General features: G+C 40.5%; 1 protein-coding gene across 1 annotated transcript in view; it reads left to right on the plus strand.

The window, feature by feature from the left end:
* Positions 1-3,565: 3,565 nt before the first annotated feature.
* ZNF257 (zinc finger protein 257) overlaps positions 3,566-26,956 on the plus strand; it is a 40,233-nt gene continuing 16,842 nt past the window's right edge. The window contains exons 1-3 of the mRNA XM_054465180.2: positions 3,566-3,936; positions 23,677-23,803; positions 24,343-24,438. Coding sequence (XP_054321155.2) covers positions 3,934-3,936; positions 23,677-23,803; positions 24,343-24,438 — 226 coding nt within the window. The 5' untranslated portion in view covers positions 3,566-3,933. The remainder of the gene's footprint in view (positions 3,937-23,676; positions 23,804-24,342; positions 24,439-26,956) is intronic.

Raw genomic sequence — 26,956 nt, forward strand, 5'->3', positions numbered from 1 at the left:
GTAGGCAGCATCAAGGCAGGAGTATGGAGTCACATCACCTATGTGCTGGGTTCCGCAATGTGTCACAATTGCAACTACGGACTGGGCCCAGGCAGGAGAGTCAAATTACTCAAGTACTGAGCAGAGGCATATGTCACAATCACACCTGCAGGATGGTTTAGAAATTAGATTAACAATTTCACTTATGTCCCAGTTCTAAATTTGAGAGTCAACACCTCCTGTATGTTGGGTCTAAGTACAAGAGTCACAATCTCAATGGCGCACTTGATTTGTTTGTGAGAGCCTCAATTTCTCCTGCAGACTGAAGGCTTACTGGAGCCACAGACTCACAGGTGTGTTGAATAGATGTCTGAGCGTCACCAACTCACCTTTGAACCAAATCCACATGTGAGTCAATTTTCCAACTTTTGACTGTTTTCACAAGGAAAACTTGGGACCTCAACAGTGGGCTGTGATCATGTGGAAAGGTGACAATTTTTGCTGCTGGCTGGGTGTGCATATGAGCCTCACAATCTTACCTGTGTGCTAGGCTCTGCTAAGACTCTCTCAGTACCATCTGAGAACTTTCTACAGTATTAATGAGTGTTGCAAACCACTCTGTGACCTTCATGATGGTATGGACTCGTGACTGTACCTGTGGTTCTAAGCCCAGGTATGAGAGTCAACATCTCTATAATTGGCTGGTTCCAGATAAAAGAGTTCTCATCTGCTGTGAAGCTAGGTGAAAAATGAGTCACCATCTCAAGTGCAGCCAGATGTTCAACTATGACAGTTACAATTTCAAGTGTAGACTGCATCCACATGTGAGATTCAAGACCTTACCAGTAGGCTCTGTCCATGTGTCAGGTGACAATCCTAATAGATGATGCAGTGTGCATACAAGAAATGCAATGTCACCTGTGTGCTGGGCCCTGTGATGACACTCTCTGTACCACCTGAAGGGTTTATATGATATACAAGAGAGTGGTAATCCACTATGACCTTCATACAAGGAGGAGACCAAGAATCTTACGTATTTCCCTAAGACTAGCTTTGAAAGACAGTATGTCCCCTACTTGTTGATTTGATATATGAGAGTTGTCATCTCACCTATGAGCTGAACAAATCCCACCTGTGCATAGACAGTGAGCAAGAGAGTCACATCATTTTGGTGCTAGGCCAGAGATATATCACAATCTTTTCTCATGGCAGAAACTAGGAAGAAGAGTCACGTCACCTGGGTGCTTGGCCAGGGATATGTTACATTCCTGTTCTGAAAGGAAAACACAGGCAGCAGAGTCACAGCATGTGGGTGTTGTGCCCAGTGATATGTCACAATGCTCCCTGTGAACAGGACCCAGGAAAAGAAAACACATCAACCTGTTGCTGGGCCAAATGTTATGTCACAATCGTTCCTGTTGGCAGGATGCAGGCAGCAGAAGAGAGTCACATCTCTTAGGTGATGAATGCAGAGATATGTCATGAGGCTCTCGAGAATGGTAGGGCTAACACCCTGTTTACAGGGCATAGACAGGTGCCTCCCATCTTCTAGGTGTTGGGTCTAGTCATACGTCACACTACTCAAAATATGTGGGGCCTCTGCAACATACAAGAGTCACATTAACTAGGTGCTAGGTCCAGGGATATGTCATCATGCCACATTTTGGCAGGGACCTGACAGAGAAGAAGGACACATCACCTAAACCATAAATGTAAAAATATATCATAGCCAGGCACAGTGGCTTATGCCTGTAATTCCAGCACTTTGGGAGGCTGAGGTGGGTGGATCCCTTGAGGCCAGGAGCTCAAGACCAGCCTGGCTTACATGGCAAAACCCCATCTCTACTAAAAATACAAAAAAATTAGCTGAGCATGGTGGTACACGCCTGTAATCCTAGCTATTCTGGAGGCTGAGGCACGAGAATCACTTCAATCCAGGAGGCCTGATGATTAGGTTCAAGGCCAAATAGCAAAATGTGTTTGCATTTAATCTATTTTCTCTATATATAAACATTGCAGGTCAAGAGTATGCACAGATATGAAGACTTAGTTTTCTTCTCCTCCGGACCTATCATCCTTTGTTCCCTTTCTGATCTCTGGAAGGAAGGTGGGCCAAAGGTGGCCAGCAGTTGTCTACTTGTGGTTAATTTATTCCTGCTGCCCTCTGCTCTTTCTATGGCCACTATCTTTTCCATCCTCCAAACTGAAGAGAGATGTTGTTAGGAAGAGGCCCTTCCTTCACACTGGCAGAATAAATTCGTTCAGGCCCTTTACCCACCCAACATCAGAGCTGCACTTCACCTGTGGCTCCTGAGTACCTGGAATGTGGCTGGGTCTACACTGTGATGTGCTGGAAAAGCAAAAAACAGACTTAGTAGTCCGTGTGCGGGGGCTCACGCATGTAATCCCAGCACTTTGGGAGGCCGAGGCAGGTGGATCACTTGAGGTCGGGAGTTCCAGACCAGCCTGACCAACATGGAGAAACCCCCTCTCTACTAAAAATACAAAAATTAGCCGGGCATGGTGGCAGATGCCTGTAATCCCAGCTACTCAGGAGGCTGAGGCAGGAGAATCGCTTGAACTCAGGAGGCGGAGAACGGACTTTGTGCCATTGCACTCCAGCCTGGGCAACAAAAGCGAAACTCCATCTCAAAAAAAAAAAATCAAAACAACAACAACAACAAAACCAGACTTAGTTCCAATGATATAGTTCTAACTATATACATGCTACATTAATAATTACACATTGCTCATATAGTAATATTTTGGATATATTGGGTTACTGAAATTGTTACCATCAGTTTGACCTGTTTCTTCTTTCTTTTTAAAGTTTGGCTACTAGAAAATTTAAAATTCACATTTGGCTCACATTCTATTTCAGAAGATTGCCTCCTTTTTTTTTTTTTTTTTTTGACGGAGCTTAGTTTCGCTCTTGTTGCCCAGGCTGGAGTTCAAAACTATCTCGGCTCACTGCAACTTCTGCCTCCCGGGTTCACCTGTCTCAGCCTCCCCAGTAGCTAGGTTCACCTGTCTCAGCCTCCCCAGTAGCTAGGATTACAGGCAGCCGCCACCACGCCCGGCTAATTTCTGTATTTTTAGTAGAGACGGAATTTCATCATATTGGTCAGGCTGGTCTCCAACTCCTGACCTCAGGTGATCCGCCGGCCTCGGCCTCCCAAAGTGCTGGGATTACAGGCGTGAGCCACCACACCCGGCCATGATTGCGTCCTTCTTAAAATCTCAGGCTGCCTGATCAAAAAACCAGAAGCCAGGAAGGTCAGGAAAGCTGAAATTTTAAAATAGTTGTTATTAGATTATTTTTGTTTGTGAATAACAATATAGCGTATTTTTTTCTTTCTTTCTTTTTTTTTTTTTTTGAGACAGAGTCTCACTCTGTCGCCCAGGCTGGAGTGCAGTGGCACGATCTCGGCTTACTGCAATCTCCGCCTCCCGGGTTCAAGCGATTCTCCTGCCTCAGCCTCCGGAGTAGCTGGGACTACAGACGTGAGCCACCGCGCCCGGCCGTATTATGTATTATGTATAAACGCATATGACCTTACACACAAGGTTAAATGCAAATACCTTTGGGTTGGGCCTGGCTCAGCTCAGAGAGGAAGCCCTGCCTGAAAAGGCTGGAGCTTAGGCTGTCACTCTTCATTCAGCCGAGCATCTCATCAAGTCTCCTGTCACTCAGGGCCTAAAGGGGCGGGGCCTTAAACGTTATCCAGTCAGGGACGCTGGGCTGGAAACCGTCCAATCAGACACGAAGCTGGAGCGGACAGGGCGGCTTCCGGGTTTGGCGGGTACTTTGTCTCTCGCTGTAGCCAGAGCTGCAGGTCTCGTCTTCCCTCGTCTGTCTCCTCTTCTCCTAGGGGCCCAGCCTCTGTGGCCCTGTGACCTGCAGGTATTGGGAGATCCCCAGCTAAGACGCCAGGTCTCCCTGGAAGCTTAAAAATGGTGAGAGTGCCGGGTCCGACATCCCGGGAGAGGGGAAGGGGGTGGTTGGAACCGGTGGGAAGTCGCTGTGGCGGGACTCAGGCCTCCTCGCAGTCAGCTCTACCATCTGCGCCCGTTTTCCTTGGCCAGCTCGGCCTCGGTCCCCCTCAGCCATAAGATGGCGGCTGCGCTGACAGCCGGAACCCCGGGCGTCCTGTCTCTTCCCTGCGCAGTGACTGTGCCCTGGCCTGGAGCCCTCTCTTGGCAGCTCTCCACCTGCAGCGCCGAGTCTCCCCAGGTTGTGCAGGGACCACAGGAGGGTCGTCAGGGGAGAATCCTGACTCGGGGTGCGGGGTTCATGAATGGGAAGAGCTTTGGTCTGTGGGGTTCTGAGTCTCTCTTTTCCCTTATTAAAAATATACAGAAGTTACCGCAAAAATATTAAAGAATTTAATTAAAGAGTGATTCAAAAATCCGGGCGCGGTGGCACACGCCTGTAATTCCAGCACTTTGGGAGGCCGAGGCAGGCGGATCACGAGGTCAGGAGATTGAGACCATTCTGGCCAATATGGTGAAACCCCGCCTCTACTAAAAATACAAAAATTAGCGGGCGTGGTGGCACGTGCCTGTAATCCCAGCTACTCAGGAGGCTGAGGCAGGAGAATCGCTTGAACCAGGAAGTCAGAGGTTGCAGTGAGCCGAGATGGCGCCACTGCACTCCAGCCTGGCGACAGAGCGAGACTCCGTCTCAAAAAAAAAAAAAAAAAAAAAAATGTAGAGTACCCAGCTATGGTTTGTCATTTGTCGTCCATAGCAGGGGCTTGAAGAAAAGACTTTAATAACATGCGATAAAGAAAACCAAATTCAATAATTGGTTAGGTGCAGTTACATAGTTTCTTAATTTGTAAGATCAAGGTGGACATTTCCTTGTTATGTAATCAGAGGTTAAATGGTAGTGTATAGTTGGTTAAGCCTCAATTTTGTTTCCCCCAATTTAGTAATTTATAAAAACATGCGTTTGAGGCCGGCACTGTGGCTCACGCCTGTAATCCCAGCACTTTGGGAGGCCCAGGCGGGCGGATCACTTGAGGTCGGGAGTTCGAGACCAGCCTTACCAACATGGAGAAACTCCGCCTCTACCAACAATACAAAATTAGCGAGGCGTGGTAGTGCATGCCTGTAATCCCAGCTACTCCAGCGGCTGAGGCAGGAGAATCTCTTGAACCCAGGAGGTGGAGGTTACAGTGAGCCGAGATTGTGCCATTGCACTCCAGCCTGGGCAACAAGAGTGAAACTCCATCTCAAAAAAACAAAACAAAAAAAACCATGCATTTGAGTTAAATTTGTTTAAAGTAGAAATCCAGGGACTAGAGCCACCTCAGTCTAGTTGCCTGCCACTTAATTATTTTCACAAGCCACAGGAGACTAATTTTCTGCTGACTTGTTTTTCTTTTTCTTTTTTTTTTTTTTTTTTGAGGAGTTTCTCTCTGTCACCCAGCCTGGAGTGCAGGGGCGAGATTTCTGCTCATTGCAACCTCCGCCTCCCAGGTTCAAGCTATTCTCCTGTCTCATCCTCCGGAGTAGCTGGGATTACAGGCACCCACCACCACACCTGGCTAATTATTGTATTTTTAGTATAGATGAGGTTTCATGTGGGCTAGGCTGATCTCGAACTCCTAACCTCAGGTGATCCGCCTGCCTTGGCCTCCCAAAGTGCTGGGATTACAGGCGTGAGCCGCGTCTGGCTTTTTCCGCTGAATTTTTTACATGTGGCCCAAGCAGAGTCTCAAGTTTTACCCTCCTCCCCATCCATCGTTTCTTCAGCCTAACTCTGGATTGCAAACATAGTAAATAATAAAATACTGAATTTTCAGTTTCTTCTGACATTCCCAAATGCCAGTTTTCCCTAATTCACATTATCAATTATTCGTCCTTTAGTTTACATTTTTTATACCATATTTTAATCATTTTTTGACAAAGCATCAGATGGCACTTTAAAAAGACTTGTCTTCTGTTTGTAAATACTTTGCATGGGAAGAAAGCAAAGTATAATTCCCTGACATTGTAGTGTAAAAAAAATTTTGTTCCTCTTTGCTTTTATCTTGTATAGGCACAGAGATCTTATCAGAATGTTTTTGGGTCAAAGTTTCCCTTTGGAAGCTATGAGGTGAGATGTCTTCACCCACCCTTTAGTTTTGTTCTTGGTCCTGGGCTTCAGTATTTCCTGGGGATAAACCAAGATACCCACCATGGCTATATCTGCTAGAGTATCTAGTGGATATCAGCTACTTGGTCTTTTTTTTTTTTTTTTTTTTTTTTCCCTTATAGCACAACCTGAGTTATGGAGTGTAGCCTATTAAGAAAGAAGGTGGCTGCCCCAGGGCTGAGAGGAGTCTCCTGTTGTATTTCTTTTTCGAAGATATTAAGATTGTCTTCACCCAACTCAGCTTCCATTTCTTAGAGACACATTGCTGTTAAGCAATCAGATGCTGGTAAAAAACACAGAAATAATTTCTGCCCCCCGGATTCTCTAAGTGGGCAGAGAAATAGTGAAATAAAAATAGTGAAACATTTGTGAAAGAAAAAATAGTGTTTTTTGGTTTTTTTGAGACAGAGTCTTGCTCTGTTGCCCAGGCTGGAGTGCAGTGACACCATCTTGGCTCACTGCAACCTATGCCACCTGGGTTCAAGGATTCTCCTGCCTCAGCCTCCCAAGTAGCTGGAATTAAAGGTGCCCACCCCAACGTTTGGCTGATTTTTGTATTTTTAGTAGATACACGGTTTTGCCATGTTGGCCAGGCTGGTCTTGAACACCTGACCTCTGGTGATCCACTCACCTCGGACTCCCAAAATGCTGGAATTACAGGCGTGAGCCACTGCGCCTGGCCAAAAACTAGTATTTCAAAAGACAAAAATTTAAAAAAAGAAAACTGAACCCAGTTAGATGGTACAAGAGCTTACAAAATAAAATGATCCTGGGCCACTCAGTGGGGCATAGTGCAGTTTCTCCTGAGAGAGTGGTTATTGAGCACTTATGAGAGCAGGATGGGGTGGGAGAATCTCTCAAGCGATTCAATGGCCTTACTTGACATATGAGTCAGACGCATCTGTTTCTTAATCAGCATTGCTACTCTCTCGGTTTGTCACCTTGAAAAGAATTGTTTTCACTTATCTTGACCTCAGATTTTTTAAGTATAAGTTGCATTTTATTAGGGCTTTAAAGGTGAGAAAATATTTACAAAGGGACCTGGGAGCACTGTCTCATGCCTGTAATCTCAGCACTTTGGGAGGCGGAGGTGGGTGGATCACCTGAACTCAGGAGTTTGAGACTAACCTGGGCAACACGGTGAAACTCCGTGAAAGCCCGCCACTATGCTGGCTAATTTTTGTATTTTTAGTAGAGATGGGTTTTCACCATGTTGTCCAGGCTGGTCTGGAACTCCTGACCTCAAGTAATCTGCCTGCCTCAGCATCTCAAAGGTCTGGGATTACAGGCATGAGCCACCACACCTAGCTCTCATTTACCTATTTCTTTTCCAGAGTGAATTTAGATTTTTTTTTTTTTTTTTGAGAGGGAGTCTCCCTCTCACCCAGGCTGGAGTGCAGTGGTGCGATCTTGGCTCACTGCAAGCTCCGCCTCCCAGGTTCACGCCATTCTCCTGCCTCGGCCTCCCGAGTAGCTGGGACTACAGGCACCCGCTACCATGCCCGGCTAATTTTTTTGTATTTTTAGTAGAGACGGGTTTCACCATGTTAGCCAGGATGGTCTCCATCTCCTGACCTCGTGATCCGCCCACCTCGGCCTCCCAAAGTGCTGGGATTACAGGCGTGAGCCACTGCGCCCGGCCAAATTTAGAAATTTTTTCAAGTGTGTTATTTTTTTATGGCCGGGTGGTTTCAAACGCAATTCCAAGGCTTAGCTTTTAGAATGCTACCAAGGAGAGGAATAGAAAAAAATCTCTGTATTTTGGCTGTAGAAAATGAATACATTTCCACAAGAAAATATGGTAGATAATTGATGAGTTACATGGATTCATAAAAGCATCAGTTTCTTTTTTTGTAGGGAAAATTTGTAATAGTGAATATATCTGTTCTATATTCTGTTATTTTGATTTCTGAGTTTAATGTTAAATTTTATGAGATTAAACTTGTTACCTCCTAGAAGTGTTCACATATTACTAATTATTTACTACGTGATTTTTAATGAAACTAATACAATAATACAGTTATTCTCTGAAAGGAATACTTTCACTTTTTTTATTGGGTATGAAATATAAGCACCTTAATTTTTTTTCCTTATTTGAGTACTATGATAATTTTGCTAGATTTTTTAAACACTTAGTTTCAAAAACCAAGTGAGTAATTCTGTCATAGAAATTAAAACTTGAGCCCAGTGACTCCAAGCTAAGGCTAATATTGAGCCTGCAAAAAAAGGTTATTAAAGGCCCAGTTAATTCTTTCTGGGGAGCCGCCCCTGCAGATGTCCCAGCCATGGAAGAAGGCTTTATCCTGAGAGAAGCTCAGAGCCCTGGAAAGCTGGGGATCCACAGGCAGATGCAGTCAAGGTTAAAATAGAAGGGGTCTCAGAAGGTCTTACTGAAGATGAAGTTGTTATTGTTCTGAGATAGTTTCTAGACTTTGTAAAATAAAAGCAAAGTTAGGTTTATGTTAAAAAAAAAATTCCAAAGGAGTATTGCAACAGGAGGAAGCACTAACAATAATATCTTTAAGGATTGCAAAGCTTAGGCAGACAGGGACTGACTTTCATAAGGAGGAGCAAACAGATTAAAAAGAAGGTGTGAGGGAAATGGCAAATTGAGGATTAAATAACTAGAGTTGAGATCTTTTGAGATGGAGTCTCACTCTGTCGCCCAGGCTGGAGTGCAATGGTGTGATTTCAGCTCACTGCAACCTCCGCTTCCTGGGTTCAAGCGATTCTCCTGCCTCAGCCTCCTGAATAGCTGGGATTACAGGCACCAGCCATCATGTCTGGCTAAATTTTTTGTATTTTTATAGAGACAGGGGTTTCACCATGTTGGCCAGGCTGGTCTTGAACTCTTGAACTTGGGTGATCCACCCACCTCGGCCTCCCAAAGTGCTGGGATTACAGGCATAAGCCACCGCGCCTAGCCAAATTCAGCTGATTTTTATATGAGAAAAAAAGAAAATGTGCAGAGTCTGTGTCCGGCTATGTGATGGGTAAAAAAAAGAGCACAATCTAAGTTATATTGGAAAGGGTGTTTCTTTCCATGAACTGTTCCTGGAGCACACAAAGGATGGAGAATTTTATTAATCACAATTATTTACCTGGATTACCTATGTGCTTCATCTTTCCCCACCTATTTTTTTTTTTTTTTTTGTCCTATACATTTATTCCATTTTACTTTTTCTGGGTTGTGTCTTTTATAATTAACTGGTCAACATAACTATGTTGTTTTGCTTGTTGTGTTAGTGGCTCTATCAAATCATTGAACTTGAGGGAGGTTATGGGAGTCCCCGATTTTTAAACAGTAGCTCAGGAGCATAGATGGGTTCATTGGGTTTGTTACTGACATCTGCAGTAAGGAGAATACTGTGGGACTGAGCCCTGAATCAGGGTCTGTGCTGAATGGCTGGTGTCAGAATTCAAATTTTAGACAATGAGTTGATGTTGGAGAATCTTGGTATTCAGCAAACTACAGATTTGGTGCCAGAAGAAAGATACCACAGAGGCCTGGCCTGGAATGAAACAGTGGGAGGCTCTGCTTTTCTGTCTGTCACAGTGCCCATTGTTTTGTGATTCTAGGTCTCCTCCCAGGGTGAGAGCGGACTGAAAACTTAAAGGAAAGAAGCTCTGATAGCAGATTCCCTTTTTCCACAGCTGTCAGCACAGGATTTCTACCCAGTCACAAACACACCCACTAGACATTGAGGTGTCTACATCACTCCCAGGGCTAGACACCACCCTCAGGAATTTCACCACAGCATTTTTATCCTAATTTTTTTTGCCAAAAACCCACAAGTGTCTACAAGTCTCCTGGCATATCCTCACCCCCAGACACTGAATCTGCAGCAGCAACCTGTTTTCTCCACCAACCTAGGGTTCTGGACCACCTGTTCGTAATCTCATCTGCCTGCATGAACCCAGAAATAAATTAGAGTAGAGTCACACCTGGGCCACTATCTGTAGCACAAACCAGTCCTATCACCTACATTGCACTCTCTCAAACTAACTCATGGATTTTTTTCCTTTTAACTTTTATTTTTTGTTCTTGAGTACACATGCAGGTTTGTTATATAGGTAAAATTGTGTCATGCGGGTTTGGTGTGCAGATTATGTTGTCACTGAGATACTAAACTTTGCACCAAACAGGTATTTTTTCTGATCTTTTTTATCCTCCCATCATCCACCATCAACTTGCCCTCAGTATCTATTGTTTTCTTTGTGTCTATGCATTCTTATCATTTAGCTCTTACTTATAAATGGTAACATGTATTTATTTATTATTATTTTTTGAGACTCTGGGATTACATATGCCTGCCACCACACCAGCTAATTTTTGTATTTTTGGAGAGACGGGGTTTCACCATGTTGGCCAGGCTGGTCTCGAACTCCTGACCTGAGGTGATCCACCCACCTCGGCCTCCCAAAGTGCTGGGATTACTGTCTCTACATTAGTTTTCTAAGAATACTGGTCTCTAGCTCCATCCACGTTGCTACAAAGGACATGATTTTGTTTCTTTTTTTTTTTTTTGTTTTATGGCCACATAGTATTCCATGATGCTTATGTACCATATTTTGTTTTTATTAAATCTTTTATTTTATTTATATTTGAAGAAAGGGTCTTACTCTTTCACCCAGGCTGAAGTGGAGTGGTGTGATCTAGGCTCAATGAAGCCTCAATCTCCTGAGCTTAAGCAATCCTCCTACCTCAGCCCCCCAAGTAGCGGGGACTACAGTCACATGCCACCACACCCACTAATTTTTTCTTTTTCTATTTTTTGTAGGCATGAGGTTTTGCCATATTGCTCAGGCTGCTGTCAAACTCCTGAGCTCTGGCAATCCACCAGCTTTGGCCTCCCAAAGTGTTGGATTAGAGGCATGAGTCACCATACCTGCCCATACCATATTTTCTTTATCCAGTCTACGATGGATAGGCATTTAGGTTGATTCCATGTCTTTGCCATTGTGAATGGTACTGCAATGAACATGCATGTGCATGTGTTATGATGGAATAATTTACATTTCTTTGGGTATATACCCAATTAAGAGGTTGCTAGGTCAAATGGTAATTTGTTTTTACTTACATGAGACATCACTACATTGCTTTTCACAATGGTTGAACTAATTCACACTCCCACCGGCAGTGTATAAGCATTCCTTTTACAACCTTACCGGCATCTGTGATTCTTTTTAACTTTCGAATAATAGCCATTCAGATTTGTGTGAGATGATGCCTCATTGTGGTTTTTGTTTGCATTTCTCTAATGATTAGTGATGAGCATTTTTTTATATCCTTGTTAACCACATGTATGTCTTTTTTTGAAAAGTATCTGTTGATGTCTTTTGCCTACTTTTTCTTTTTGTTTTTTTCCGAGATGGACTCTTGCTTTGTCGTCAGACTGGAGTGTGGTGGGATAATCTCGGCTCTCTGCAACCTCCACCTCCCAGGTTCAAGCAATTCTCCTGCCTCAGCCTCCTGAGTAGCTGGGATTACAGGTGCCCACCACCACGCCCGGCTAATTTTTGTATTTTTAGTAGAGATGGAGTTTCACCATATTGGCCAGGCTGGTCTCAAACTCATGACTTCAGCCAATCTGCCCGCCTTGGCCTCCCAAAGTGTTGGGATTATAGGCGTGAACCACGGTGCCTGGCCTAATCAATCTTGAGTTGATTTTTATATATGGTGTAAGAAAGGGGTCTAGTTTCAATCTTCTACATAGTGCTAGCTAGTTATTCCAGCAAAATTTATTAAACAAGGAATTTTTCTCAAATTCCTCTTGTCAGCTTTGTCAAAGATCAGATGGTTGTAGGTGTGCAGAATAAATTTTGGGGCTCTTTAATCTGTTGTTTTGGTCTCTGAGCCTGTTTTTGTACCAGTACCATGCTGCTTTTTTCACTATAGCCCTGTGGTTTAAAGTTTGGTAATGTAAGGCCTCCAGCTGTGTTCCTTTTGTGTAGGATTGCCTTGGCTATTTGGGCTTTTTTTTTTTGTTGTTCCATATGAATTTTAAAATGGATTATTTTGGTTCTGTTAAGAATATTTTTGGTAGTTTGATAGGATAGTATTAGATCTGTAGATTTCTTTGGGCAGTATGCCCATTTTAATGATATTGATCTTTTCTATCCGTGAGCATAAAATGATTTTCCATTTGTTTTTCATATCTGACTTATTTAAGCAATTTTTTTTGTTTTGTTTTGTTTTTTATTTTTGTCATAGAGATCTTTCACCCCTCTGGTTAGCTGTATTTCTACATAATTATTTTTCTGTGGCAGTTGTGAATGAGATTTTGTTTTTGATTTGGCTTTTAGCTCAGATATTGTTGATGTACATGGGTGCTATTGATTTTTGTACATTTATTTTGTATCCTGAAACTTTTCTGCAGTTGTTTGTCAATTTAAAGAGCTTTTCTGTCATGACTATAGTCTTTTCTAGATACAGAATCATGTTGTCTGCACACAAAGATCGTTTGACAACCTCTCTTCCCATTTGGATGCCTTTTTTTTTTCTCTCACCTGATTGCTGTGGCTAGGTCTTCCAATTCTATGTTGAATAGGAGTGATGAGAGAAGACATTCTTGTCTTGTGCCATTTTTTAAAGAGAAATGCTTCCAGCTTGTGTCCATTCCATTCAGTATGTTGGCTGTGGGTCTGTCATAGATAATTCATTATTTTGAAGTATGTACCTTCAACGCCTAATTGGTTGAGGGCTTTTAACATAAACGATGTTAAATTTTGTTGAAAGCGTTTTTTTTGTGTTTTTTTTTTTGCATCTATTGAGATAATCTTGCAGTTTTTGTCTTTATGTTTATGTAATAAATCACGTTGATTTGTTTATGATGAACCAATCTTACATCCCAGAGATAAAGCCTACTTGATTATAGTGGATTAGCTTTTTGATGTGCTGTTGGCTGTTGGATTTGATTACCCAATATTTTGCTGAGGATTTTTTGTTTTTGTTTTTGAGACAGAGGCTTGCTCTGCTGCCCAGTCTGTAGTTCAGTGGCGAATTTTTTTTGTATTTTTAGTAGAGATGGGGTTTCACCAAATTGACCAGGCTGGTCTTGAACTCCTGACCTTGTGATCTACCTGCCTCGGCCTCCCAAAGCACTGGGATTACAGGTGTGAGCCACTGTGCCCAGCCTTGCTAAGGATTTTTACATCAGTGTTTATGAAGGATATTGGCCTGAAGTTTTCTTTCTTTTTTTTTGAGACCGAGTTTCGTTCTTGTTGCCCAGGCTGGAGTACAATGGCGCAGTCTCAGCTCACCACAACCTCCGTCTCCTGGGTTCAAGCAATTCTCCTGCCTCAGCCTTTCAAGTAGCTGGGATTACAGGCATGCGCCACCACACCCGGATAATTTTGTATTTTTAGTAGAGATGGGGTTTCTCCATGTTGGTCAGGCTGGTCTCGAACTCCCGACCTCAGGTGAGCTGCCCGCCTTGGCCTCCAAAGAGCTGAGATTACAGCTCCTGGCTAGCCACTGCGCCCGGCTTACCTGAAGTTTTCTTTCTCCATTTTATCTTTGCCGGGTTTTAGTATCAGAATGATTGTGTTCTAATATAATGAGTTGGGGAAGATTTCCTTCTCATTTTTTTTGGAATACTTTTAGCAGAAATGGTACTAGCTCTTCTTTGTTCATCTTACAGATTTCAGCTGCAAATTTCTCTGGTCCTCAGAATTTTTTGGATGGTAGGCTATATATTACTAATCCAATTTTGGAGCTTGTTATTGGTCTATTAAGGGCTTCGTTTTCTTTTGTGTGGAGTCTTGGCAGGATATATCTGTGTTCAGTCTTGGCAGGATGTATTTGTCCAGGAATTTATTTATTACTATTAGATTTTCTTGTTTGTGTGCATAGAGATGTGCATAGTAGACTTCAGTAGTTACTTGTATTTTTGTGGGATCAGTAATAATGTCCCTTTGTCATTTCTAATTGTGTTTATTTGGCTCTTATTTCTTCATTAATCTAGCCAGTAGTATATCGTATCAATTTTTTTTCAAAGATTTAACTCCTGGATTTCTTGATCTTTTGTATAGTTTTACATGTCTAAGTCTCCTTCAGTTCAGAGCTGCTTTTGGTTATTTTTCGCGTTCTGCTAGCTTAGAATTGGTTTGCTCTTGCTTCTCATACTTTATTTTGTGATATTAGGTCACTAAATTAAGATCTTTCTAACATTTTGATGTGAGCATTTAGTGTTATAAATTTCCTTCTTACCACTGCCTTAGCTGTGTTGCAGCAATTCTAGTATGCTGTATCTTTATTCTCAGTTGTTTCAAACAACTTCTTGATTTCTGTCTTAATTTCATTATTTGCCCAAAAGTCATTTAAATGCAGGTTGTTTAATTTTCATATAATTGTATGTTTTCAAGTGGTTTTCTTTGTAGTTGAATTATATTTTCAACAATCTGTTGTCTCCGTGTGTGGTTGGTATAATGTAGGGATTTTTGTATTTGCTGAGTATTGTTTTATTTCTAATTGTGTGGTAAATGTTAGAGTTTGTTTCACATGGTGATTAGAATAATGTATATTATGTTGTTTTTACATAGAGTTCTGTAGATATCTATTAGGACTATTTGGTCAAGTGTCAAGTTTACGAATGTTATCTTTGTTTATTTTCTGTCTCAAGGATCTGTCTAATAGTTTCTGTGGGGTGTTGTAGTCTCCTACTGTTGTGTCAGAATTAAAGTCTCTTCATAGGTTTCTAAGAACTTGCTTTATTCATGTGTACCCATGGAATTTTTATAACACGTTTCTCTCTTCTGCTTTTTTCCCCATAAGCATTCTTTCAAGTGCACAAAGTGTGCCCAAGGCTGCCCCTTAGATGCCTAAATCCAATGTGTACTGAAATTCAGGTGTCCAGGAATTCAAGAACACATCCAGAAAACCTGGCTGTTGTAGAAAAAAATATAAATTAGAAATGAAAAGCTTTATTCTTCTATCTTGAAATAAGCACTTAGCATCTTAAAGCATTTAGATGATATGTACATTTATCTTTGTTATTTTGAAATATACATAAATTATATTAACAGCTAAGTAAACCTTTTGTCATTATTTTTTACTCAAGGTTGTCATTAGCTAGGACTTCAGATTCATTGTTTTGTTTTTGCTTTGGCAAAGTTTTTTTCCTTTCATTTTTAGTCTTTTAAAGTCAACACAGATTTGTTTATATCAAAGCTAATTTTAAAAATACGCAAAAGTGGAGCACAAAAATAGGATTAAATTTAGCCATACAGAATGATAAAGACTAAAAGATACCGAGTAGTTTTTTTTTTTTTTTTTTAACAGAAAACTGATTGTCCAAGGTAACTATCTAATATTTTCAGGCTGAAGTACTCACACTGCAAAAGAAAGCAGTTCAGTATATAAACTGAACAGTGAAGTCTTTAGCTGTACTTTGGTTTCTGTTTATTACTTCAGAACAATTAGCATAGTTATGTGTAGTGTTTGTAGGCAACCTGCATTTATATACTTTAAAAAGTATTTTCAGCCAGGCACGGTGGCTCACACCTGTAATTCCAGCACTTTGGGAGGCCGAGGTGGGCGGATCACGAGGTCAGGAGTTGGAGACCAGCCTGGCCAACATGGTGAAACCCCGTTTCTACTAAAAATACAAAAATTAGCCAGGTGTGGTGGCACACGCCTATAGTCCCAGCTACTCTGGAGGCTGAGGCAGGAGAATCGCTTGAACCCGGGAAGCGGAGGTTGCGTTGAGCCAAGACCACGCCATTGCACTCCAGCCTGGGCAAAAGAGCGAGACTCCGCCTCAAAAAAAAAAAAAAAAAAAAAAAGTATTTTCTACAATAGTATCAATATAAGGCCACAAAATTTACTTTCAATGAATCAGGCCTTTTAATATTGTTATTTATACTTTTGAAATATAAAGTATTTTAACTGAATTATGATAACAGACTTTTTTTGTTTTGTTTTGTTTTTCCAATGGAGTTTTGCTCTTGTTGCCCAGGTTAGAGTGCAATGGCATGATCTCAGCTCACCACAACCTCTGCCTCCCAGGTTCAAGCAATTCTCCTGCCTCAGCCTTTCAAGTAGCTGGGATTACAGGTACCCACCACCATGCCCAGTGAATTTTTGTATTTTTAGTAGAGATGGGATTTCACCGTGTTGGTCAGGCTGGTCTCAAACTTCCGACCTCAGGTGATCCACCCACCTTGGCCTTCCAAAGTGCTGGGATTACAGGCATGAACCATGGCGCCCAGTGATTACAGACATTTTAAAAAAATTTTACATTTATTATGACTAGTACATTAAAATTATATATACTTAGATATTTGTATCTAATGTTCAAAAAAATTACTACAAAATTGTTACAGTAGATATTAGTCTGAAATGCTTATTAATCTACCTAATAGGGATAACTCTAGGTAAGCATAATTTTAGTGTCTTGTATTTCACTAACTTGGAATGCTGCTATTACAGGACAAACACAGGTGACATGGCCATCCAAAAACCATAATAGCTCTTTAGTTAACTATGTTGCAAGCTCGAATATGTTCTACTATATGAACAGAGAGGGATTCCAATTCTTCATCAAAAAGTGCTGGTGGAAGTTGTCAGATGTATTTCAACATAGATCCCCCATTCAATGGCTAGGAGATGAGAGAGCAGCAGAGATGAAAGAGAAACTTTATGAAATTCTGCTGAAAATATGCACAATTTCTTTATAATGCTCACGTTTCTCATCCTGAGAGTAGCTGTGCACTCTGGATGCTTAGAGAGAAATTCTTTTTAGGGGAATATTTTCTGGCTATTTCGATAAATCTTAGTCTAATTTGAGTTTTTCTTCAGATGCTTTTAACTTCTTTATTTCTCTCAATAAAATCTTGCTCATTTGAAAGCTGTTTTTCTCTCAAATGCTTTGGGTGTCTGTTTTAGAAGCCTTATGCATATCCCATGGTGTTTTTGAATGAGGTGGGCTGTCACAGGGATGACTCTTGGAGTGATCTCTACCCAGACTCATACTGCAAATCCAGCAGTATTTTTTCATGTCACCATTATAAATTGGCACTGAGGCTGAAACACTTCTTCCATTCCCTTTATTGTGAAGGTGCAGTTCTACCCAGGAGGCCTGCAAGCTCTCCTCCTGCAGCTCAGGCTTCACTCTGATGTGGCACTGGAGTGCTGCTATGGCAGTTCAGGTTCACATAAGATGTGAGCTGCCAGCTGTGAGCCCTGTGCTGTGGGCTGTGCCTTGGTGGCAGATGGTAGGAGTCAAGAGAGGACACTGGTGACCAGGGGAGGGCAAGCAGGAGTGCTCTAGCCCAGTCTCAGGGAGTAGAGAGCCATTGTTTTAAAATGTAAATAGCCAAAATGACAGCATCCTAATCAACCATTTTTGTAGAAGAGTGAGAGCCTACCTTCAGCAGGCACCAGGCTTAAGTGGCAAAACTGCCTCTTGTCATGAAGATGTGATAAGGTTTATTTTGGCGTTGAATATAACCATGTAGCATACATGGAAGGCCTTTTCAATTATCAAGTGAATTTAGAATGAATTATGTATGACATAGTGGTGTAAATTTTTCTACTTATGGACTCATTTGATGAACATCTTTCTGTCTTTGCAGTCTCTTAAGCAGATTGACCATGATGCACTTCACATTCTAGTTTAATTGTGTAATAAAACAGTTTTCTTTTTGTTCTATCATTGTGTTTCTCTGGGGCTGTAGAAAGTTTTTCTTTTCGTTATATATTCCAAACACTGTCTAGAATTACCAGACTTGATATAAACACATAAGGTGCCAGCCAAGCTTTACTCTAGAAGGGACTTTCCCTCTCAGGCTTCCAGTCACCTCACAATTATGCTACACAGTATGTGCTGTCTCTTAAATATGCAGGAAGAATTGTGTATCTGCCTATTTGATATCTATAGGCCACTACAGTCACTTCTAGAGAAGCTAGACCAGATTTCTACAAACTTCACAGGGCAGCAATCAACATTTTACCTCTTTCAATGACTCTTGTATCTTCAGACCTGAAACTGACTCACAGAACATGGAGCTCAGAAACCCAATCAGAGTAACATGTGTGCACTGAGTAGACATGTAGACATGAGAATCTTCACTTTCTTGTATCTCCTCTGGCTAAAATGTCCACAAATATGCAAGTGACACCTGCTGCCACTCCACCCATCCAGAGCCTAAATCTGCAGCTCCAAATTCTGAATGTAGGTCTTAAGATTTGGAAAATAAAAAGACGTTTATCTGAGGAATACAAGTCCTTTTAGTTGTCAAACTCAGAGAGACATTAAAATGAGAGCCCAGGTTGGGTGCAGTGGCTCACACCTGTAATCCCAGCACTTTGGGAGGCTAAGGCAGGTGGATCACGAGGTCAGGAGTTCAAGACCAGCCTGGCCAACATGGTGAAACCCTGTCTGTGCTAAAAATACAAAAATTAGCTGGGCGTGGTCGTGGGCACCTGTAATCCCAGCTACTTGGGATGCTGAGGCAGAGAATTGCTTGAACCTGGGAGGCGAAGGTTGCAGTGACCCGAGATCGCGCCACTGCACTCCAGCCTGGGTGACAAAGTGAGACTCTATCTCAAAAAAAAAAAAAAAAAAAAAAGAGAGCACAATTATGTCTCCCCCCCCTTTGAGCTATGTATTCATCTCCTGAAACCATTCACAATTGCCACAAGTAGCTATCAATTTAACTAAAAATGTGACACTGAACACTATAACTTAAGCTGTAAACCTTAATGATGTATATCCAATCAAAAGTCAATGTTATTTCTATAAATAAATAAGAAAGGTAGGTATAGTTGTGGTTATGACTCTAGATACTTTGTTGCCTTGATCTCTCACTCCCAAAATCATTTGTTACTGACAAACATTTTTGTACCATCCCACTCTGTCCCTGGTTTTTTTTTTTTTTTTTTTTTTTGCCTTTACAAATCCACTTGTAACTGCTGCTAATCAAAGTGTAGATTCCGGGCAACTTGAATCTTTGCTCCCAGGTTACAATCCTCAAAGGTGGAACAAATAAACTGTCTACTTATATCCGTGTTGCCTCGGGTTTTTCTTTTTAGGCAGACATATTACTTAGGATGTGCTAGAACAGCCTCTAGGAGAACATCTCTCTTTGATTGTACTCCGCTTGCTGTAACACCCAAGAATGCAGAGCCAGTTTGATCTGACCAAGAATCTGTACATAAGAGCTGACCTCTGCCTGAGATTCACAAGACAGGGCCAGGTTTTAGATTAAGAAGGTAATGAAAACCAATAGGAGGAATTTTCTGCATTGTGAGATGTCAACATAGACATCTTAAAGCCCCCCTTTAATAGTGTGGCTCTTTGAGCTTTTCAAGTCTTGTCCAGTGACCTGCTACAGTTACATGAGAGGATCCTGGTGTAAATAGAATCTGATAGCGGAATCTGTAAGTAAAAAGAAGCATCTTAGGAGTGAGAGATCAAGGCTACAAAGTATCCACAGCCATGACTGCAACTATACCTACTCCTAAAATGTGATACTGGAGTAGAACATTTTTGTCCTACCTCTTACCCAAAAGCTAGCAAATCAGGACAGGTGATCCAGGTTCTGGAGCTTTACCAGGGCAGTTCCATTTTCTATTTAGAATCAACCTAAATCTCTTCTGTCTGGCTTACAATTGGGCTATCAGTACACGGTCACTGGGAATCCTCTCACCTAGGCGTCTTTGAGACATTTGAGGATTTCCAGAGCAGAATTGTCTGGCTGACAAGAGTGGTTAACTCTGCTTCTGTCTCAGTGTAAGAGAAATGGGTCATACCTCATTCAAGAGATGTCTTTGGTTGGTACCCAGACGACAGTTTCTTCAGATTCCTGGTACTTGGGAGGAAAAGAAGAAGTTCTGGAGATTCGAACAGATAAACTAAATGCTTCCATCTCATATGGCCATTAATATAACAGATGTAGCAGTCATGGTCCCTACCATCCATGAACTTTTAGTCCAGACCAGCAACTGGACAAACGATGAATTAAGCATCATATGGTTGACATAATAAATAGATTTGTGCAAAGAAACTTGGGGTTTATTTGGGCCATAAGTAACCCAAATAAAAAATAAACAATATTAGGCCGGGTGTGGTGGCTCACGCCTGTAATCCCAGCACTTTGGGAGGCCGAGGCGGGTGGATCACAAGGTCAGGAGTTCAAGACCAGCCTGACCAACAATGGTGAAACCCCATCTCTGCTAAAAAAATAAAAAATTAGCTGGGCGTGCTGGTGGGCACCTGTAATCCCAGCTACTTGGGAGGCTGAAGCAGGAGAATCACCTGAACCCAGGAGGCGGAGGTTGCAGTGAGCCAAGATTGAGTGATTGAGTAATTGCACTCCAGCCTGGACATCAGGGCGAGACTCTGTCTAAAAAACAAAAACAAAAAACAATATTGTTGTGACTTCTGATGTCATCACCTGACGGGATGTTTATGGACAGAAGAATTGTTATTATTTTTATTTCTTTTATTTTGCTAAGAATACATATTTATCTTCTAATAAAATTATTCTAGATATCCTTAAGATATTTGTTTAAATGGATTATTAGTATATATTATGAAATTGACAGGGCAGTAGCTTTAAAAATATTAAAGTTACATGAACTCTGGGATTTAAGTTTTTCTTAGGTAAGCTTAGGAAACAGAACTGGAAGTACCCCAGTGGCATAGAGAACAAATTCTACATAGGCTGCACTCCCTGCTCCAGTTCTGTTCAGTTCCTACTTGGGGGCTTTATTTAGTCCTGTCCCCACCCTGGAGTCTTGCCTCAGATAACTGATTTAATAAGATCAGAGTTTTGGTTGGTGAATCCTGCTGTCTTTCTAGAAGTGGTGCTCACAATTTTCTGAAATCCAAAAGCAGATAAATGGGAATAATAAAGTATGTATTTCAGGGTCTTTTTAAATTTTTTATTAAAACCAGTGCTTGCAGAGACATTCCATTTAGCAACTTGTTTTCTATTCTTACAAATCAGTAGTTGCTCCACAAATCACAAAAAATTAAATATAAACACAATAAAAATTCCTCTAAACTACATTAAATTTTTCCTTTATCCCTCTTATCTATTTTTTATAAAATGTATTTTATTCTATACATTTTATAAAAAATTAATGACAGAGAAACTATAAAAATTAAAATGCTGTGCCCTTTATCTAAATCCTGGGAATTATTAAACACTTAATACCAACTCCCAAGGTTGTTATGAGGATTAAGTCACATAATGTGTTATTCCCAGCACAGTACTCTGTAACATCCTCTTGAGCACGTAGAGCACAATGTTTAATAAACATTCCATCAGTACACTTGTACATGTTATTTAAATGCAGACTTATTCAGACATGGCTGTTTTCTATTTCCTCTGTATACTCTACAGAGCCAGCAAAGAATATGATACTTTAGGATGGAGAGTGGTTGTCTTCATTTGCCCTAGAAGTATTTGTGTTGTGACAAGAGTGCTGAGTGTAAGGGACTCTGTGCTGTGCCTGCTTTCTCTAACTAATGCTGATCATGAGCCCAGGGAGAGCAACATCAACATTGACAGGGGACTTGTTTAAAACATTCATTTTGGACCCTTTTCAAACCTGCAGCATCACATTACATAGAGTGGGCCCAAAATTACTAAGTGATTTGTAAGCTCATTAAAGCTTCAGATTAAATGCCTAGCTAAGTGGTTATAAGCCTAGACCTCTAATTAGGATTACATGGCCAATTTGCAGAAAAATCCTTACTTCAGCTTTTCCCACAGGTTTTGTTTATTGTTTTAGGTGGAATCATACTTGTTGTTTTAGTTAAGTCTCTCGTATAATTCCAAGGTGAGGCCAGAATCAACAATGAAGGGTTCAAGACATTCATGAGACTTAAGGTAGAAACCTTTGCACTAAAGGGTGGTCACAGGGCCTGTTCTGTTTGGGTTTGGGAGAGACAAGGCAGTGTGGCCCATATTACCATTACTGTAGTAGAAATTGCTGCTGTCTGTGGCGGAGGAGGGCATCTGAGGACAGAAAAGAAGAAACATATTTTTATTTTCATAGAGAAGCTCATTGTTCCTGAATCTCTACTAGTATAAAGGACAGAAATGGATGGAATGTTTCTGTAGGTCTTGGTCCTTCTGCCAGTGGGTGTGGTGGTAGCAGGTAAATGGGTGGTGCTGACACCTTTAAAGGAATATTCTCAAGATGCAGGTGTAATTTGTGCAGAAAATTTCATCTAAGCAGGAATTCCAGAGGAGAAGGAGGAAAAGAATGGCTTTTTTTTTTTTCGGCTAAACAGGTCTCATATCAAGAGCTGTGTCCACTCTGCCTTCTGAAATGCCATGCATTTTTACATGCAAACCTTTACTTCTCTACTTGTTTTTCCTCCTTAATAAGTTTGTTTTAACTACTTTTAAAAATTCTTATAATAGTCAAGGGTCTCTGAAAAATATGTTTTTTCCCATATACCAGAGCCTTCTACATCATAGCTCCTTCTATGCCACGCAGAATTTTCTTCATGAATTTATAATCTACTGTATTAAAAATGTTCCCTTTGTGGCTGGGAAGGTGTGAATACTCAAGATTCCTATTGGAGAAGAAAGGGGTTCTTAAAAAAGATGGAAAACTTGTAATGTTGAGGTTCCATCTGTGTTCTTCATTAACTATAGAGAGCAGGATTAAGAAAGTGTTTATTTAAAGAGGATGGCATTTATTACCCAGAAAGTCCTGAAAAAATATGAGGAAATACTTGCTTTCTAGGGTGCTAAAGAAAACTACTTAAAATCACTATTAAAAATTACAGAACATGGGAGATATCTGTATCTTGAACGGTATAAAACTGATGGTTCTTTATGGTTGAATTCAAACTACAATTTACTTCTGGGAGAAAATGTCACAGTGGTGATGATGTGTCCTTTTGTGCATCAGCACATCATAAAAATTTGTCCTAGTGCAAGTAATATTAATGATTCACTTGGTTAAGGAGGTCTCCTACAGATTTTTTTTACTAGAAAGCTAATTATTTTTCTTTTCATTATAAATTATTTTTATGCAGCGGATGTGCATAAACCATCACATTTTATCTGGTAGCTGCCCCTCTTTCTTAGGTTTTATTTGCATATATCTGTCTTTGGCAAGTAAAAACAGTCATTTTTTTTTTTTTTCTTACAGTCCAGCAATGTTAGGAAAAACACAGGCTCTTTTACTTAGTGGATGTTTGACAAAATATTCTTCTTGGGCCAAAAACATTGGCATTACTGGTGAACTTGTTAGAAATATAGAAACTCAAAACAAAAAAAAAAATTCAGAAACAGACTTGCTATAAGTCAGAACCAGTTCTCTACTCTCTCATTTGACCTTGAGACACATTAAAAATTCTGCCCTGGCCACTGGGTAAATGTGTATGGGGGTGTGTTTTTTAGAGTCAGAGAATACATTAGAGAATATTTCTGTGTTAAAAAAATATTTTCTTGGATAATTTTGGTCACTCCAATAAGGCAGAACCTGTTCTCTCTACTCTCTAATTACACCTTGAGTGACATTAAAAATTCTGTCCATGACCATTTGGTAAATATATGTGTGTCTGTGTTTGTGTGTTTTTCAGGGACCACTGACAATTAGGGATGTGACTGTAGAATTCTCTCTGGAGGAGTGGCAATGCCTGGACACTGTTCAGCAGAATTTATATAGGGATGTGATGTTAGAGAACTACAGAAATCTGGTCTTCCTGGGTGAGGATAACTTCAATACTGAATTCCTAATATACTCCAAAGGCTTTATTTTTGTTTTTTGTTTTTTGTGTTTTATAGAATGTTTTTTGGTAATTTGGTAATTTTTGATAATTATGCTTTGCATAAATGAGTTTCATAATCCCTGTTTTCAAGAAAATCATAAGGATTTGTCAGTGTAGAAAAAAAAATTTCTTCAAGATGTTTCACCTTGAACTGAACTTTCCACATTGCTGAGCTGATCTGTATCCCTCACTCTAGAATAGTGGTAATTCCAGAAATTTAGTGGTGTAAAATATTGTTGCCCACACCTTAAAAACTAATTGCTACCACCAATTTTTTTATTCGGTAGTACTGGGTAGTGAATTAAGAACCTACAAATATACAGTATTTTCTAAATATTTAGAAATTTCTGTCATAAATTAGTATTTTGGGATAAATGTATTAGAATATTGTATTACATCCCCTTTACTGAGCACATTACTAAGTTGGTAATTGGAGAATATGAGCAAGATGCATGTTACTTATTTTTTAAAAAACAGGTATTGCTGTCTCTAAGCCAGACCTGATCACCTGTCTGGAGCAAGGAAAAGAGCCCTGGAATATGAAGAGACATGAGATGGTAGCCAAACCCCCAGGTAGGTGAGAGTGAAAGCCAGTACAACAGATGGCACAGATGAGAGATCCAAAGGTCAAGGAGAAAGCAAGTCCTTAAAATGTCATTTCGGAAGCTGTGTTCCAAAGGATACAGTTTCTGGAAGCCTGAGTTTGTATTTTTTTTTTCTTTGCTCTCACATAGGGACATTTTCTGTCTTATGCTTTTAAATTCTCTAAAGATTCTATTTTCCTTTCAGTCATTTTCCTTCAAGTTTACAGTGAGAGCCAAAGTCCTCATGGCATATAAGAGACTGCACAGTCTGACTGCTTTTTCATTGTTTTTAGGGACATACAAATATCTGCATTATTTTCAAAAATTCTATGTTAAGCTATTTCTTAAGTTCTCTTTTTGCATTGTGTCTGACATGAATAGAGTAGTGGTTTCTGTTCCATTGAATTTTTTAATTTTTCTGCACATTTCATCCTTTTTCTTTAGTATATTTTTGAAAGATAGTTTGGAATTATAAAATATGATGTCATTCTGCTTTTTTTTCCCCTCAAGTTTGATTTGGCTATTCAGAGTTTATTGTAGTTTCATGTAATCTTTAGTCTTGTATTTTCCATTACTGTGAAAAAAACTTGCCACTGGAATTTTTATAGGGAGCTTATTGAACCTATATTTATTGAATCTATATTCTTTCAACTCATAGACATGAAACATTTTTAAATTTATTTTTGTCTTCTCTTTCTTTTCCTAGCTATCTTATATCTTTCAGTGTAAAGAGTTTTTATCTCCTTGGTCAAATTTGTTCTCAGAAATTTATTTATTTATTTATTTTTTGAGATGGAGTTTCACTCTTCTTGCCCAGACTGAAGTGCAATGGTGCAGTCTCAGCTCACTGTAAACTCCGCCTCCCGGGTTCAAGTGATTCTCATGCCTCAGCCTTTCAAGTAGCAGGGATTACAGGCACTCGCCACCATGCCTGGCTAATTTTTGTATTTTTAGTAGACATGGGGTTTCACCATGTTGGCCAGGCTGGTCTCGAACTCCTGACCTCAGATTATCCGCCCTCGTCAGCCTCCCAAAGTGTTGGGTTTACAGGCGTGAGCACCACACCCGGCCAGAAATTTATTATTTTAATGCTATCGTAAATAAGATATTTTTTTGTCTATTTTACCAGATAGTTCGTTTTAAGTGTATGGAAATATAACTTGTATTTTAATTTTATATTTTGCTAATTTATTGAGTTTATTAACTTAGACAGGTTTTAATGTGCTGCTTATGGTTTTCTATATATAAGATGTAATCTACAAACAGCAAATTTTTACTTATTTGTCTTCAGTTTCAATGGCTTTTTGAAAATTGTTTTGACTAATTATTCTGCCATATACTTCAGTGCTATGTTAAAATAGAAGCATTGACAAGGTGCACAATATAATTTTGCATTTGGTGTCTGAATTTGAAGGAGCAAACACCTCTTCAAGTTTCTATAAACTAGTTTCAGGAGGTAAAGATCTTCTTCCATTGGGCCCCCAGGGTGATGGGATTCCCTCTGGGTTTGTGATGGAGAGGGGTTGTAGCTTGGTCACAAGATTGCTGGGTCTGCACTAGGGTCCACCTTTAGTTGGCTTGTTACAAGGGGCTTGGATAGTTGTAATTCCCATATTATTTTTGGACAGATTGGATATCCTTCAAGACTTTGCTCTGTAGGGCAGACACTAGGGCAGGTTTTTGCAGTAGGGTCTGTATATAATGTACCTTAAATCGGGATGTAAATGAGTACGGCTTTTGCTGAGTACCACAGAGGATTTCTTCGGGTCACACTGTGTTGGTTTCTAGGTAAAGAGAACTGGCCATAAACTGTGGCCCAGGAAGCTGGAACTGAGATTTTGAACTGCTAAAGGCACCACATTAAAAGCCAGGGTCTGCAGGCCTGCCTGCATGGCTATAAACGGGTGTCTTCCTCCAGGCCTGTGAAAGGACAGAACCTCTCCCAGACTGTGGCTGAAAGGATTTTGAAATAATTACAGAGTAAATTCAGAATTCTCAGTGGGACCAAGTTGGGTTGGCCATTTCCTGTCCTGTAGCCAAGACCAGGGGTCCTGTAGTTTGCCACCGAAATGAGAGCCTGCTTTCTGAAGAGAACACCCCTCAATCTTTGGCTTTAGCAGAATTTCACAACTTCATCCCTGGACCTTAAAGATCTCTTAAAGGCACTTATTTTGGAGATGGGGTCTTGCTACATAACCCAGGCTGGTCTTGAAATCTTGGCCTGAAGCAATTCTCCAACCTTAATATACCATGTAGCTGTCATTACGGGTTTGAGCCATGAGGCCTGATACTCTCATAAGGTATTTTTGTCAGGGATGGCCAACAAATTTTCTTGCTGTGGAGGAATAGACAAATAGGGCACCTTTTATTTCTCTATCTTATTAATGTCACCCTTTCTATAAGTTTTTAATTTCTAATTTCTATTTCAAATGTGCCTGTAATTTTAGATTCAGACATTTAGGAGCAATAAGCTAGAATTTACATGTTATGTTTGAAGTAAATTAGAT

The sequence above is a fragment of the Pongo pygmaeus genome, chromosome 20 (genome assembly GCF_028885625.2).
Source record: "Pongo pygmaeus isolate AG05252 chromosome 20, NHGRI_mPonPyg2-v2.0_pri, whole genome shotgun sequence".
Classification (NCBI taxonomy): Eukaryota; Metazoa; Chordata; class Mammalia; order Primates; family Hominidae; genus Pongo; species Pongo pygmaeus.